At 38.6% G+C, this 17,817-nt stretch overlaps 2 protein-coding genes across 2 annotated transcripts in view; both read right to left on the bottom strand.

The window, feature by feature from the left end:
• Window positions 1-1,854: 1,854 nt before the first annotated feature.
• Window positions 1,855-10,490, bottom strand: LOC146332702 (KH homology domain-containing protein 4-like). Its single transcript, XM_084713036.1, has 14 exons — window positions 10,447-10,490; window positions 8,512-8,785; window positions 8,300-8,419; window positions 8,071-8,144; window positions 7,683-7,735; window positions 7,338-7,543; window positions 6,212-6,420; window positions 5,224-5,284; window positions 4,873-4,930; window positions 4,422-4,657; window positions 3,905-4,009; window positions 2,825-2,910; window positions 2,626-2,744; window positions 1,855-2,199 (listed from the first exon to the last, which is right to left on the bottom strand). Exons 1-14 carry the CDS (start codon window positions 10,473-10,475, stop codon window positions 2,069-2,071), a joined length of 1,761 nt encoding a protein of 586 aa, XP_084569162.1. The 5' UTR covers window positions 10,476-10,490; the 3' UTR covers window positions 1,855-2,068.
• Window positions 10,491-14,069: 3,579 nt separating this feature from the next.
• The window catches only part of pde8a (phosphodiesterase 8A), a 76,706-nt gene continuing 72,958 nt past the window's right edge, over window positions 14,070-17,817 (bottom strand). The window contains exon 22 of the mRNA XM_084712935.1: window positions 14,070-16,219. Within this exon, the coding sequence (XP_084569061.1) occupies window positions 16,113-16,219 (107 nt within the window). The 3' untranslated portion in view covers window positions 14,070-16,112. The remainder of the gene's footprint in view (window positions 16,220-17,817) is intronic.

The following is a 17,817-nucleotide window of genomic DNA, read 5'->3' as shown; positions in this document are numbered from 1 at the left end:
AACAAACAAAAAAAAAAACATCTGCTGACCCTCTTTGGCCATATAAAATGTGTTGCATGTAAGACAGTAAGGGGTTTTCACTTGTTTTTATTATAGTATTCCATGGGAACAGGCATACACCATTTTCCAAGATAAGAAAAAGTTTCACTGAATTTTACAATATGCATTTATACCATCAGCAACTGCAGCAGACCAAGTGTTTAAATTAAAAAAAGGAAATATGGGGCTTGTTTTTTGACTAACAAAAGATGCTCTGAAAAATGAAATAAACGTGTTTTAAGAAAGAAAATCCACTTGTAGTTTTATACAATTGTATTCACATCTCAAAAAGGAAAAATCCACCCTGAATACCTCCACACTGTTAGAAGTGGCTGTTTTGTTTAATAGTGGTATTTCTTAACAGAAAATTTCTCTGCCATTTAAGAGATTGTAAGTGCATGTTTAGAGTCAGACCCTTAGAATTTAAAAAAAGAAGAAGAAAGGCTTCTATCAAGACGGCAATAACACAAGGGAGAAAAACACCATATCTTCAAACTCCTCTAATGACATGTAGCCACAGGATGTGCTGCATTTTAAGTCATGTGGCTACAAACATATGCACAACAACAATAAACTAATTGGCAGGCTATTTCTATATTTACATTTGTTTTAATAGGTGGGAATAAATTCAAATATGGCCACCTTTGACTACAACCAACAGGTTCACACCCATTTTGTTGGGGGATGTAGAACAACATTCTAGAAGGTGCATGAAAAAACTAAACAAAAACGTAAAACAAACCTACACCAGGACAAGAAAATAAAAAATTATATCCAGGAAAGCACCAAACATCAGACATTGGCGATAAATCGAAGACCATACCAGTGTTTTTTGTATTAGAACTGTAGAAAATGAATGAAGCTTGGTCACCGATCTTCAAGTCCTGAAATGGATGATAGTACGCAAAGTGGTACCAGATATTTGAAAACAGATGAATGGAAAACCATGTCATCTTGAATAGAAGGAAAAGAAACACTGATGGTAAATGTAGTCAATTAAAACAATAAATGTCTCAGTGTGTGCTATATTAACCAAGACAGCTGATTTGTCCTGCTGAAAAACCTGTCCTGACACTTGCACCATCATTTGATGCATAGTGACGCAGTTGTTGTTGCAGGCTATTTCAGCTTCAAGTCTCCGTCTCTGGGTAGCCAGGGGGCGTGCTGTCGCTCAAAAGCAAAACTGGTTCCCTTCACTTATTAACTAGATAGATTCCCAACAGCAAAAATTGCACCCCAAAGAGGATGTTGCATATATACTTATCACGCAGCTTTGTTAAAAACCTAGATTCTGATTTGTTACTTGGAGCATTTTAGTCTTCCTTCTGCATAGCAGACTGTTGCTATGAAGAACAGACTGTTGCTATGGACACATTCTTATCATAGACTCTGGAAAAGCAATAAATCATTTTCAAATCAACAAAATCTTATCTAAATGAAGATTGTGTGTCAAATTATTTATTTTGGTAAGTGACTGTGTAGTAAGTGGGATAATGTAAAATGTAGCGTACATCATCCCCTACTTGGTTATACGTGCTCTGACGGTAATAATAAAGCTATATGTGAAAAAGAACTGCAGGAACTTATCTGTTTGGCTACATTGTGCAACTCTGATTAGTGCCCAGAAGCTAGCTTGCTCAGTGGGTGTCGGCTTTAGAAGCCTGCACGCAATGCATCCTGGTACATGTAGGCATTGCATGACTCAGCTTTCACAGGCATTATAGTATTCAATACGGAATTTATTGTTTCAATTGACATTACCATCACCACTGACACCCACATAAAATGTGAAAAAAAGATTTGCCTTCCAACATTTTGCTTGGAAAATGGTCAGCAATTACATATTTGTACTTTGGAGTAAATGGGGTAAAATGTGGCAAAACACTGGTATAGCCCTGAAACAGTGTGTGATAATGCAAGGGTGGATTTTTCCTTTTATGGGGTTTGAGAGCTGTGTTGATATACTGAACGTAGACTTTGGGTCTGTGGGTATCCTGGGCAGTAGGGATGGGGCAGGGCGGGGCGGGGGTTATGAGTAATCTGTCTTACTGCTGCGTGTCCTTTCCTCCTCTTCGTCAGAGGAATCTCCTCCGTAGGGCACTAGCCCCGATGCATCTTCGTCCACTTTAGACTTCTTCTCGCACACCTCCTCTTGAACACCTGTAAGGGCACAATAAAAATGGAGAGACAGAGAAAGTAGAAGAGAAAGAGGGGGGGGTGGGGGGGGGGCGCAAAGAGAGAGAACAAAACAAAAAAGAAACCCATTGAGGAGCCCCATGTTAGCGGTGGTTTTTGAGTTCGTTTGATCCACAGCCAGGGGAGGGAAGATATCAAATGAAACGGCAGCAGAGCACACATCCATAACAGGCAGGTCCGGGGACACATGTTGAGAGAGAAAACAAGGGAAAGACAAAAAACATATACAAGAAGAGCATGTTAGTGGGTTCTACCAGTTGAGAGATTCACACAGGTCTCCACTCCTCCCCCATTCCTCCATGGGGGGAGATGCCATTTCATGCAACAGACAACTCTACAGAAGAAATGTCTGTATACTCTCAGAATTTCAGGAAATCAAGAAATGCATACCCATTGGCGCGGCGCTTACGGGCAGACCGGCTGGATCTTCTGTCACCCCGTCTCTCGGCCTTTTGCGTGTAACAGGAGCAGGAACCACGAATGGAGGAGGTGGTGGAGGCATCAGAATCCTGAAGAGAAAAAAATACATCAATATCAACACCACACAAGACTCATGAACATGCCAGGGAAATTGGATCTATTAACACACCTTTCTACTACTTTCTCCTCTCCAACACTGGAGGCAGGAAGTTCAGACTCTGGCTGAGCAGGACCCTCTGGAGAGCTGGTGGCCGGCTGAAGACAAAAACACCAAACATTTAAGACAATACAAAACTTTAACATATAAAGAAGAGGTTTGATTAGATAAAAACCTTTTTGAACACATGAAAACTTTCCAAATGCTGAGGACTGCTTATTATTATACTTCATTTTCATAGTAGACTGTACATGTTTTAGAAAGTCACATAAAAAAAACATGAATAATACAGATGAAAAACTGTACCGTCGATGATCCTTTTCTGTGCCAAAGAAAGTAGTTTAATTGTAGCTAAACAGCAGCAAAATCAGAAGCCCATTTACTGAATCTATTCTTTAAAAAAATATTTTAAAAATCCAAAAAATGTTAAAACCCTGAGCCCTACAAATGTTTTACTAAAGAGCTAAACCCATCTTTTGTCTGTCTGTCTGTCTAAAATCTGAATAGCCTGGACAGTAACTCAGTAAAGGCTGCACTAACAAAAAAGGAAACATTTCAAATATTATGTTGTCCAAACTTTTAAAAGATATGTCTCATGATAAAGATATGACTTTGACAGAGCCTGAAGAGCTTTTTGGGGTTGAATGTGTATGTTGGGAATTTCCCAGTGCTCAGCATTGTATCCATTTTCAGTCTAACAGTGACGCAGCTAAACCCGTGTCTGTGGTCCAAAACATTGCTCAGCTTTGTTTAACAGCCATTTGTGTTAGGGATGGTAATTTCGCACTTAATTATGCATGGAACTCCCTACTAAACTAGATGACAAAATAGGCAAGAGAGCTAAAGAGACACAGCATGCATGTGGAACAAACTGAAATTGAATTTGATACTTTTCATACAATAATTCTATATAATATAGATGTGAGTAATTCTACAATTTTGTGGTTTTGCAGTGATGATTTAAGCTTCTCAATTTTCTATCTGAAACTGTCACTGGACTTTTCATGGTGGTTTTATGGTACCTTTACCTCCCTATTAAAATGGCCAGAATTATCTTTCAGTGACATGTGCAGGTGTTACTTTTCAGCTAACCTGTTCTTCCTTCGCCCCCTCCTGGAACTGACGTTTGGGACTTCCTGAGTCAGTGGGGGTGTTTAAAGATCCTCCAGGCTCCACTGTCTCACTGCTGCCAGGACCCTTAAATAAAGCAAAAGCAAAACATGCACATGCTGATGCTGCAGCTGGATTTTACAGAACTACAACTCAAAGGTCTCAAAAGTTTTCAGGTGTTGTGACACATTATGACATGGATTGTTACATAAGCAATGAGCCCAAAACACTTTAACATTAACTTTTAGAAGTTTGTAGTGTGTCTGTGCAGATTTAAACTAGTGCTGCAATCACTAAGTGAGTGATCTTTAAGATAATTGACTAAAAATGCCAAACCTTTGCTGGTTGCCATGTAGAATTTTTTTCTTCTTTTTTTCATGATAGCATAAAATTAGTAAACCTAAGGCTACAATGCGGGTCTAAACAAAAAAAAAAAGCCTAATACATGAATACGGCAAACAATAATTAGAGATTAGTATCCTTAATCTTTGTTAATTACCTGGACGAGATAGGGGTGCGGTTTCCTAGGACACACCGGATACTGAACCATTGCCTGAGAAGATGGAGGGTTTGTCGACATGTTAGAATGACTTGGGGGACCATTTGCATTACTCCAATAACCACTGGCTCCTGGGTACGCTGAATAGCCGCCAGCATACCCATTTGCTGGGTAGTTATACCAGGACCCCTGGCTAGAGTAATTGCTATTAGGTGGAAATCCATGTGCTGCGTATGCTGAAATGAAAGTATAGAACGTGGAGTTAATAGCATATACCACATGAAGCAATAACGGTGTTTTGACAACTGTGACCTACTATTTCATCCTATTGTTGAGCCACTTAAAGACGTCAAGGGAGGATTAATTACCACAAGAAGAATGCATTCAGCTAGTTCCTGAGATATATGGTCTCCCAGTTGGAATTAGTTTTGAGGCGTAAAAGAATACTCACGTTGTGTTGAGCCTGTAGCTGTGTACATTGACACCATGCGGGCGTGTTCAGCTCTCACCTAGAGAATGACGTAAAACAAAAACTATGTTAAGAGCTGGTTAACAATCCACAAAGGCAGTGTTAAGTTGTTCTCAACAGCTAAGTTGCATTGTGGGTAGGTGCAGAGCACTCAGAACCTATCTCTGGAGATCAGGTGGTTCACACTACCACTTTCACTTTAGGAGGTGGGTATCAGTGAAGACTATACATCTTAATAGTTTCACCTTCTTAAACCTCCCATCAGGCTCTAATTTAATTCAAATAAACTCTAAACTCACAAGAATATCAGTGGTGACAATATTATCAACTTACAGTTTCCAGCAGACTCTCTGTGAGTTTCTTGGCGGCCTCCAATCCAGCTGCATTTGGGTGGCTGTAACACACAAAAGGCCATTCATAAATATGATGACACAGACTCAGGACAGAACTAACAGAACAAAAACAAAGAGGTTTAGCTTTTATAAGCAAGCAGGGCTTCAGTCAAAAACAATGCAAAACTTGGATTTTACTTTGTGGTGACTTCACTGAGTCAGTCAAACAGCATATTTACAACAAGCAGATCAAGCCATGCCCTGTTTTGATGATTGGGTTAACTTGATACCAGTATCAGAAATGGCTCAAATACAGATTAAAATGCTGGATCAGATATCAGCAAGTATTTGCACTGATCTGATATCACATCATTTATTAGCCATGAAATGGGACCCAGCTACTTCCCTGCACATCCTATATGCCAATTTTCTTAACCTACAAAACTGATAGCAATAATATTACATCCAATCAGGGTCACTAGTGTAAAATGTTAAAAAATAATATATAGATTTATTCTTAATGTACTGATACTAGGTTGGTACTTCGTATCAGTCAAAGTCCAGGTATCATAATTAGTAACGAAAAGTTTTGATGCAGTTCGAAGTTGATAAGTTAGGAGTTTTAGGTAAAAGATTTGTCTTTTTGTTCTGTGTAGGTAATTTTAAGTGGTTTCATTTATTTCTATTTTGTAGTTTGCTCACCCTGAAGGCAAAATGTCCCTTTAATAACTTGTGACAAATAAATACTTTGAGGTCTGTAATTGTTGGTGGTTCTCAGGAACCAGGGAGAGGGAAGTCTAATTTTCATATTGCATTTAAGTTTACAGTCTCTAACAGTTGGCTTTACAAATGATTACTGACTTCTATGCTACCAGATTCTTCTGTTAGCCTTGCAGTGCAACCAGCACCACCACATAAAGTCTCATGATCATTTCCAGTAGACAAATTGGAAAGTCTGAGAAAAAGGTCAGGACTTGGAATGAACATACCTGATGTAGACGTAAAGAGGCTCAAAAGACTCCCGTTTTGATGCTTGTTCGATGTAACCAGAATTTTTTCCCCTGAGAAAGACTCGGGCCCCCGTCTCTGTCTGGATGTGACTCAGGTACGAACCTCCTGGACCCTCTACCTTTTCATTCACGTTGAACGAGGGCAGTGCCTGGTCCAGGCCCACAAAAATCTTTGTGTGCACAAAACTCTGAGAATAAGAGGTAAATGTGTTATTATTATGCCCTGCACATTCAGGTTGTTGACTGACATCTAAAATAAGTTAAACTAAAAGGTAGAACAGCTTTGTAAGCAGATGCAGTGATCCAAGGCTTTTCCCTGTAGGCCAGGGATGTTCTCTCTGCTATTTAATTTGGGAGGTGGGTATCAGTAAAGGCAACATGGTCTTCATTTGCCTCACTTTCTTTACCTCCATTTAAGAAGCCACAGACAATCAATATTCAACCTGAGACCTGAGCTGCATAATGAACTGTACACAATATAATCTCAACTTTACTTTGCATGTTGAGTAATTATTTTATGTGGCAGTGTTACACACCCAAATAAATTATTATTGCTTTGCTATCTCATGTTTCTGGACAGCTGTTAGCCATCTTTATAGTCTAAACAATATCAAATGCATTTTTATATATTTTCTATCACAATATAACTTTGTGGTAGCTTACTAATGATGATGTTAATGACTTATGCTCACCTTCGAATAGAAACAAACTATGCAGTAAAATGTGATAACTGATTTTGGGCCAAACTCTTCTCATTAAGCCGCAAGATCTATGAAACTAACAAGCTCAATCAGCAGTGTTTAGAGTATGCACTATGCAGTATTGTCAATAACCAGAAGGAAAAAAGGTGCAGCTACTGACCACAGTGTACCAATTATTTGTCTCTGTCCTACGACTTACATGTCCAAGATATGTAAAAGTCAGACGAAGGCTCACAACAAGTATGGAAAGGAAAGCTGATAGTAGATGTAAATACCTCCTACGAGGGAGACATGTATAAACTTTAGTAATGAACCCCCAGGAAATCAAACATGGTTTGATACCACTGAAACACATCGCCATTTGCAGCAGGATAAACTTCAGCACAGATGTCATGTCCGCCTACCCCTGAATGAGGAGCTGCAGGCCGATGTCCCTGGCCTGGCACTGAGTTGGTGTTGGGCATCCGTGGCACAGGTGGGGGTATGACGGGGCGAGGAGGCTGAGGGTAGAGTGTGAGCGGAGGCATTACTGGCACCTGTTGTCCTCCTGATGCTGCTGAGGCCCTCAACAGGTCCTCAGAGATGATCTCCTTTATCCTCATCACAGCCTCTGATGTTGCAGAAAAGTCACGAATGTTTGGACATCAGCCATATTCGGTCACAACAAAGAACAATCTTACGACATTCATAAATTACACTGGATGAAGCCAACACCCAGACTTTTAGATAAAAAAAAAGGCGCTACTTACTGTTGACCTGCTCTTGGTTCTTTCCCTGGACATGCAAATACAAAGGTCTTTGTCTAAAAGAAAGAAAATCAGAAAAGTCATGGACAACAGAACTGTGCTCTTTCAAATATCTCTTCCTTCCACCCTCATTATTCCTGCAAAACTAAAAAACTATGATAAGAATGGGTTTTTTTTAAATCGAAGGAAATAATTACCATACACTGGGTCTACCATCTGACATCAAGTTAGTCATTCTCATGAGAGTAATGTAAAACTAACTTTTGGTACAGTCAGGTAAACATTTAAGTAAATCCAGGTATCAGATCGTCTAATGCTAAGTATTAAAGGACTCAGTTTGGGGGTCTGGGGCCAAAAAACTTGATTGGGACATCCATAACCTAGTACTTACCCTCCTTTTCCCTTTTCAGCTTCAGTCATGAAATGGCCTTTGGTTGAGACGACTGCACCACTACACTGGCGGATCTGAAAAAGGTAATAAGAAATTTCAAGACATTACAGGGGTTGTTATAGAATATGTTTATTAAATGTTATTGAAGACTTTTCTTAACTTTTTTTTCATTTCTCTTGACAAGTGCAATGTTTCAAATGTAACACGGCCATGACCACTTTCAACTTACCTCCTCCTGTGTCTTTCCTTTAGTAAGAAGGTCTCTGCAGTTTAGTGGTACATCATTGATGTCGACCTCTGTGACTACCATCTCTTCTGTAGGGGCTGGCACAGGCACACTTGGAGGAGTCTAAAAGAGATTTGAAATGACAAAGGAGACCATAAGCCCTCTACTGACTGCTTAAACACAACATACAATCAATTGCTCTTGCTTATGTGTACCTTTGCAAGTAAAGGTGGAGGAGTCAACAGCTTTCCTTTCGCCATTAACATGGCATTTATTTTAGCAGCCATGGCCGCAGCCATTTCAACTCCTCCCTGAGGCGCTGGCTTTTCTCCTGTTTGTGGTGGCTGGGACACTGTGCTGTGTGAACCAGCAGTGCTAACGACTCCTGATAATGAGACAGGTTGGCCTGCATTTTCACTACTCTTCTGCTGCCTTACATCTACACTCTGTTTAGGCTGGGCTGGCTGATCCCATCGGCTGGATAGGCACCTGAGATTTAAAAAAAAAAGGAAAAGACAAGCAAAATGTTAAACATAATGTCTGCTACAAATCACTTTTGCAACACAATTATAACAAGATAAAAACTACATAAAAGTACAACCTCGATAAAAAAATGGACTATCTATTTAGTTTTAAATGATTGAGAACCATTAGAGCAGAAATCAGTAAAGCTTGTTATTGCTATGTGGAAAATGAATGAGGGACTCAGGAGCCACACAGATGGGTGACAAATGAAAGGAAAAACAAAAAGTGTCTGATTAAGGTGTTTTTCCACCATGAACCACCAGAACAAATTTAATACACCTTGGCATAGATTTTCAAGGTCTCTGAAACTTTACTGATGAAATGAACACCATTATTGCCCACACTGACAGATAACACTGTCAGTCTGCAAAAGCAGTTTATTTTCATACTTTATTTATTCGGCCCAGATTTTACTTTTTCACTTCAGATGTTTTATCTCACACATTTAGCACACTCTCTTCTGTTATCTTAATGTTATTTTACTTAATTCTCTAATATGTACCTGATTTTAAATTAGGCTTACACGTAGTAATGAATTTTGTGTTTCCCACGTAAAAAGCTTTACAACTTTGTTCTATAACCCATTAAAAAAATTATATTTGTCACCCACTGATACAAAAGTACACGAAAGCTTTCTTTCCTCATATAATTTGTTTTAACATACTTTCACATGATGACATTACAAACATACTCTTGAACAAACTTATTCAATATTTCAAGCAACACTGATAACTTTTGTGTGGGGATGTTTATTGACATTAATGGTACACCCATTGAAATCTTAGAGGGAAACTTGGGGGTTTCAAAATCATTTCGTTGAATATGATTACACACAGTCTGTGCCAAATGAATAGGCGTTCTGGTTAACATTAGTTCACGCTGTACTGAATTGTAACAAGAGCAACATACAAATCGCAAAACTAACTAGCAGTATTTGAAAAAGAAAACGTGTGCGAAAATAGCTAGCTATGTATATTAGTGTTGCAGTGCTACCCAGATGGCCTGGACTACAAATCTTTCTCTCCGGATTTAGGAATACATGTTTGCTTGGTACAGACCCCAGCAAATGTCACATCATCACTATTATTGCAGGGTTTTTTTTTTTATCAGTAATTACGAAACTGGTCAATTCCCATTAATCGCATTGTATATCGCAATCACACTTTCAGTGAAAATAATCAAAATATTACTTTTATTTTACCAAGTCGTGCTAGCTCTAGCAGTAATTTATAGTCTGTTAAAATTTCAACGGCCAGAGTTAACTGGCTTAGCGGTAACCGAAAGAAGCTAAGGCTAAGCTAGCTAACTTAACAAGTACGATCCTGTTTGGGAATTCATATTAGCAATATATCCATTTGAGACTTGAACAAATATAATGTTTGGGTATTGTGCTAACGTACATCAGGACTGCCCACTCGTGCTGACTTTTAAGCGCACACATGATACCCCGCAAGCTAACAGTTAATAGCAGGCCTCGACCATGTATGCTAGCTGACGCTACAGCTAACACATTGATAAACACAGTAGTTAGCGTTAGCTTAGCTGGCTAGCTTGCTGTTCGGCGCAAATATGCTGTGCTGTGTACGTCAAATTACCAAATGTATTTTCATTTAACAGAAACTTACGGTGTTTGTCCAGTCATTCCCGAAGACATAGCACCACTCCACTAAATTTGCAGTGAAATTAAAACAGTTTCTAATATAGTTGACGCTGAACGACGGCAGCCATCGGTCTGCTCTCTGTGGGGCCGGCGACTTCTTCTGACGACTTGTCGCAAACTCTTGACTCGGTGGAAGTTGAGCTGTTTTCATGTTATGTAACAACACATGGAAGAGTCTAACAAACGGCCAACTCGTCAGCATTATCACTGGAAAAAGAAATAAACTTGTTTATAAGTACAAACCGACTCGGGATTTTCAGCCACTTGGTTCAAAGTGAATAATTAAGTGTAGAAAAATCACATTTAAGAAGCTAAAATTAAGGAATTGTAATTAATTTAATCATTGATTAATGACATTGTTGCATCTCGTGCACTTTAAGACCATGCTTGCCAGCCTCAAAAATAGGCAGGATTCAAATACCAAAATATCTGAGTTTCACAGACGTTGTTTCTTGCCTTCTGGTTGCTTTTAAAGAATACAAGAAACAAAATAACAAGAACACTGCAACAGCATTTTTTTTATATATTGCATTATCTTAATTTTACTTTAAATTCTTAGGAAAGAATCGTTAATATTTTCTCCCTCTGACATGAACTTGTGTAAATCAGTTTTCTGTCATTCAGTTATTTTTTGGCTCTGCCTCCAAAAGAAAATTAACAGAACAGATTTAACAAAATGCATGCACCTTTCCTTTAACACTGTCCCGAAGAAACAGGAGTTATTCTTATAAAGTCTGGTTTGGTGTAGCTCTGTTGTTGTCCAGGTGGAAACAGCACACTTTTAGAGACATACAGTGCTTATACATGCTATATAGTTTTAGAAGCAGCAATAAAAAATGTGAGTCTCCTGGGAAAAATCAAAGAGGGTTGGCAAGAATAATTGAGACTGGGATGTGGCTGAAAATCAATTGCTATCACGAAGTGTTGTGTTTGTATTTTAACTTCTTAAATCTTGCTTATGACAAATACCACCCACATTGTAATAAAAATACTGAAACTGAGAAACACTAAAAAAAAAACTACAAACTTTTAAACAACAAAAATAAACTGTATGCAGGATAATTTTACTGAATAGGACTGCACCTTAAAGGTCCAGTGTGCAACATTTAGGGGGATTTATTGGAAAAAAAAATATGGCAGAAATGGAATAGAATATTCATAAGTATGTTTTCATTAGTGTAAAATCACTCAATGAGCTGTTAATAAGGTTGCAGGTCCTCTTCTGTGGAGTTCGCCATGTTGCACCGCCATGCAGCCCCAGAACAGACAAACCAAACACCGGCTCTATGGGCGGCCTTTAGCTTTTTTTTTTGTTTGTTTTTTTGCAAGTTTCACTGCCACCATAGGTTCTCCTACATGCTTGAAAGGGGAGGGTGAGACGAGGTGTTTGTAATCTGCAGATTCATGACAAGATGTCAGAAAATCCTACACAATGATCCTTTAAATGTAATAAAGAGGAAAGAGACCGTCCTCATAAGAAAACTGCAGTGCTGGTACAAATGCTTAAAAAGATCCGTATGTTCACGTTCAGCAGCAGTGTGAATTATTTAATCTTGGTTGCCAGGAATGAAGGTGGAAGTTGAATGACGTTGTCTTGAAACCTTGAAACGGAGGAGGTTGCGTTGGATAGATGAGTCAACTAAGTGATTTAGACACGGGAGACCATTGTTTATTTCCTATTTCCTACCAACAGCCAACATTGTTGCCTTTAAACCATGACCACAATCATTTCCTACTGTAACCTTCACCAAATATTTTTTCCCTTTAACCAGATCGTTATATTCCCTAACCCATGTTTGTGCCTAAACCTAACCAAACCCTGAAGCATGAAAATGTAAGTTTTGAAAAAAAAAAGAAAAAAACACATTGTTCCTCTTACAAATGAAAAGTTGAATTCCTAATCAACACAACACAGCCTTTAATAATTAAATATGTTCAGGGGTTTTGCTGCTACAGTCTTACTTGGTCTGGTATGATCAGTAGATTATGGTTGTTAATGTTTGCTAACTTTAGGTGTAAACTGGTCACTTCTCTGAATTTATGACTCTTTCTCACTTGTGCTACTTTACTGTAAAGGGACAGTTCAAACCAAAATTTTAAAAAAGACACGTCTCCTCTTACCTGTACTGCTATTTATCCATCTAGATTGTTAGTTGACCATGTTTTTGGGATATTAGCCATAGAGATTCCTGCCCTCTCTCAAATGTAATGGAACTAGACGTCAAAAAATACATTCGAACAACTCAACAATTATGTCTCTTTACAGGAATCATAGTTACTCAAGATAATCCACAGATCTTGTTGTGTGCAGTTTCATGTAAGAACTGTTTTCTCTCTGCTGAACTACAGAAACCAACCGTATCACCGCGCAGAAGGAAACATGCATCTACTCACGGATGAGAGGTTCCAGTTCGGCCATTACACTGGTCTGGTTATGACCAGTAGATGATGCTGGCTAATGTTAACTAACTTTAGGTGACTTCAGGCACTGACTTTATGTTATCATTAAAATATGTCTTAAATATTTCTAAATGGTAAATAAGGAGTATTTGTTCTTACCCCGGCATTGTACAACTCAAGTGTTATAATTGGGCAGTGTGGCACTCTGAAGAAGGAGAACAGTCTTTTTTAATTTTGTACATCACTGAGATGGCACATCAGTTTAGTTTTGTTTTCTTTTGTCCTCTTTATGGTAGGTACAGTAGATATCCAAGCCAGGGTCTCAACCAGCCATCATGTGGCTTGAAATGTATTTTTTGCCTCCACTCCACTGATAACCTTTAATTCAAACTCGGTCCTACCTCATCACTCTGAAAATTAAGATAGCTCAAAGTAAAACAAGTAAGCTGAAGAGGTAGTTAATCTGTGCAAATACTCAATAGTGTGTGAAAAAAGGCATTGAAAGTTGACATAAGGTCTTGTGCTAAGCTTCAAAAACTTTGGCCTCTCATCTTTAAAACAATCTCAGAATCCCTGAGCAAAAGAATTGACCTGTGCCCATTTATTGACACCCTCAGTGCCCCACCAGACCCCGACATCATGTCTAGGTCTGAGGTCGACTGTATTGCTTTTGCTACTTTATTTACTTAAAAATGAAAAGATCCACATCTACCTACCTTTACTTATTGGATCAAAGACTTAGTGCACTTTCCAAAATTAGAAAAACTGAAAAAAACTTGTTAAGGAGCTCTACAAAGACTCCCTATAAAGTATGGAATCCATTTAACCATATTAAAGAGAAAATCCAATTGTCCTCTGATCCAGAAAAAGAAAATGTCAGATTTAGCCATGCTAACTTAATACAGTTCAATGCCAATTTTTTTGATTTCTTTCTTCATAAATACATATCTGAAAGCCTACTATTCAAACCTCATCCTTTACCTTTCTTAAAATTAAACCCGTTTACCTTTCTTCAATTGTCATTATGACGTTTTGTTTTCTCCTGTCTCACCTGTGTACACAGTGTCGCCAAATATATCATGCAATACTGTACTCACTGACAAAAATCACAATAAACAGTCAGTATAAAGGAAGATGACATAAGTAACAGGACAGACATTGAATCATTGCGAAAAACAGACTTCAAACTTATAATTGACATTATTTTATTTTTCATTGAATAGTTTCTAATTTTTTTTTCCGTGCCTTCAGACCGAGATGTGAATCAGAAGGAACAAACAAATCCCCTGACTGAGTGTACAATTCTGTCATAAGAGAGAAACAAAGATAACCGTGGTCAATACATCTTATTAACCATCATTTGCTTAGCTGTTATGGCATTTATATACTGTTTAAAGAGGAAATATTCTTAATAAGCAACAATCTTTAACATATATTAGTATCCTAATCTGAAACCAGCCTCGAACACAAAGCTGTTCCCTGGGTCTGTGCATAAGGATGTTGGACAAAGTGGCCAAAATAGAATGACGTTTGATCAAAAAAATCAATGCAAGCCGGCCTCTAGGAGACTGCTTAAAGACAGTGATAGACAACTCTGCGATCCACATCCTTCTTAACCATTAAGTTCTCTGTATACGTGCTCAGCGTGACCGTCCAATTCACAGGTATTCAGATAGCTATAATGGTTGATCTCATTTTGCTGCAAATCCAGTGTAAAATTCATTGTCTATAAAAATATTGAGATTTACTTGAACATAACCTTCTGACTATGTCATAATAAAAACTCCAGATGTCCGTTGCAGTTGCACAGTGGGATGTACTGTATAAATATTGTATAAAATAAGGCAGTCTTTTCAGTAGGATAAACCAGATACAAAAATTTCTGGGAGAAAAAATTTTCAAGTCCAAAATGTTTTTCACATATTTCTGCTGTTGTCAAATGTCAAGCGGTTTACAGCATTAAACCAAGAGTAAGGGATTGTTGCAACAATGAATACACCCACGCACCCACACCTACAGCCCAAACACACACTCACACAAGTTCACACACACACACACACATACACATACACACACACACACACACACTCAGGCAAACTCCTGATGATCAACGATAACAGCTTATTCTACAATGCAACATCCCATCCCTGGACAAATCACTGAGACGTAGACATTTCTAATATTGTTTACAGTGCAATACAAAAGTGTTCATTCAAACTGGTACTGTACTTTTTGATAAGAAAATAAAAATGTTTAATATGGTAATGCTTCATATGAATAATAATTGAATTTTTTGAGAGTTATAGTAGTATTTGTCTTCATCAGCTTTGGCTTTTCTCTCTCTCTGTTTGAAATTTGTTCTTATTTATCAACTAATTCATTTATGAATTTTTAATATAGAAAATATGGAACATCTAAGAAAAATTAAACATACCAAATCATCTGTAATTAGTTACCTATGATCATGATGTTTGAGGTTTTTGTCTCTCAGCAGTGGCCTAAAGTGAAAATCCACTCCCTGACCCAAAAAAAAGAAAGCATCCCCCTCCCACCACATGTCTGTTATGACAGCTACGTGCCAACTTGGATGTGTTTCTGAAGGACACATGAGTATATTGCCCAAAAAAAAAAAAAAAAAAAAAAGCAGTGGAGTGTTCTTTCATGTTGTGGCCTCCGGGGGCACAGGGAGCAGTCCTGCCTTGCCTTGTCTTGCTGCGAGCTGCACAGGGATGGAGGTCAAAGGTGATCGCGTGGCCTGACAGACCACACTTCCATCCACTCCTCCAGTGTCGCTCGCTCCTTCAGCAGTTTTTACTCTTCACAGGCAGACAGGAGAGCCACCACGGTAATTAGGGGACGGATGCTTTGCCAGGAGGCCCGTAAGGACCCTCTCTCAGTCATGTCACTTGACCAGCTACACTGCGAATGCCTGAGAGGCACGAGAAGTTCATAAGGATGCTTTGTGTCCGTGTCTGTTTTGTCACAGTTCTCATCTGACAGGGTCGTAAAAGCCCCAGCAATGTCACTGCCGCTGCAGCTGCCCTGTCAGGAGGAGGTCCTTCTGTGGTTTCTGTATGGACGGACATGTGGACGCTCGGCGTGCTACAGAAGCAGGAGAGTGAAGGCGAGGAGGCCCCCTTTGGCTGGCAGGGAGAGAGACGCCCCCAGCACGAGTGAGGAGGAGGGCTGCCCCAGACCGCGGAGTCGCAGGGCCGGACACCGCAGCCATGCCTACTCTGGAGGCGGTCGCAGGCTGTGCAGCTTCCTCTCGTCCAGGCCTTTCCAGTACTTGAAGTTGTTGTCCAAGTGCTGCATAAGATTGGGGAGGTCTGCAAATGCTGGGGAGACAATAAAAGAAGTTGAAGTTCAAGATAAGATTTGTTTTTAATCATAGTGTGATGTGTTTATTTAAAACACCACTATCTTATTAAAAGTCCAGTGGATAAGATCAACGGGGATTTATTGTCAGAATATGGCAAAAATGGAGTATAATACTCATAAGTATGTTTTCATTAGTGTATAATCACCTGAAAATAGGAAATGTTGTGTTTTTGTTACCTTCGAATGATCTGTTTCTATGGACAAAGCAAACACTGACTCCAGATAAGTTTCAGATAACTTTCACAGCCACTGTAGGTTCTTCTACACACTTGGAAAGGGAGGGTAACACAAGGTCTTTGCAATCTGCAGGTCACTACTAGATGTTACTAAATGCCACACACTTGTCCTTTAATAAATTTTTTGTAAAAGGCTTAGTAGAAATGCAACTTTTTACCTTTATTTGAAATCATAATCACAGCAGTTTATAAATATTTAGTTAACTCCCCGTACAGATTGATCCAACTTTCCAGTTTTACAATAATGTACATACCCTCTATAGATGGGTTTCTGTCTGTCTTAAGCCACTTCTTTGTAATTGCTTTGCTCGCAGCTTAATTCAGAATTCCAAGCAAGTATTTTGTTTTAATATTTATAGAAGTTGAATGTAAAAGCCCCAAAAAAGGAGTTTGCCCCAATTAACAGTCATTTTTTGTCCAAAATATTGTCACTAATTCTGTGTAAATCTTGCACTAAAAAGTATGTACGTCTGGACAGGTCCCAAAGTAAGTGGTAATGATTTGTTTCTTGGAAGCTACAACTCCTCCAGCAGCTGGAAGAGCCTGAATGATGAGAATACTGAATAGGTGTGATAAAATATCTACTAAGATTCTTCCAACCTGCTCAGTAAAACAACATCTCAGGAAATATGCAGATAGTACTGATCTCCAGTGCCGATCCAGTGCCAGTGTTCTGTTTTTTTTGTTTTTTTTACCCATATTTAAAACCTGTACACCTCACTGTGTGTAAGTCATTAAATTCATCTTTGTGTGAGGAAACACAGGACCGGGCATTGCTCTGTGTGCACATGGCTTTGTGGTCTATCATCACTGAATTTAATGACACTAATACAGAAAATGTATCTAATTTGGCTTTTTAAAGTCACTATCTGCAGTGATACCGATTCAGTGTATTTAATGAAGAGCTGCAACTATTGGTTGATTAATTAACAAGTCAACTGAAAGAAAAATCATCAAAAAGACTAATCAATTAAAAAATGTTTGGCAGTCATTTATCAAGCAAAAATGTCTAATATTTGCTGGTTCCAGCATCTTTAAAATGGGGATTTGCAGCTTCTCTTTGTTGTTTATGACAGTAAATGAAGAGTTTTTGGGTTGTGGACTGTTGGTTGGACAAAAGAAGCAACACTTTGGGCTCTGGGAGATTATAATGAGCATTTTTCACTTCTTTGGACATTTTGTAGACTAAACAAATCATGCATTATTTGTGAAAATAATTAGCAGATTATTCAATAAAAAAAGAATAATTAGTTGCAGCCCTAATTGAATCAGTGATGATACTTAAGTAGCAGCTAACTGCAGCTAACAGTATGCAGAGC

This window comes from Lutjanus erythropterus, chromosome 1 (assembly GCF_056507025.1).
Source record: "Lutjanus erythropterus isolate fLutEry1 chromosome 1, fLutEry1.hap2, whole genome shotgun sequence".
Lineage (NCBI taxonomy): Eukaryota > Metazoa > Chordata > Actinopteri > Lutjaniformes > Lutjanidae > Lutjanus > Lutjanus erythropterus.
The sequence above is the reverse complement of the archived record's forward strand: the minus strand, read 5'-3'. Positions and strand labels throughout refer to the sequence as shown.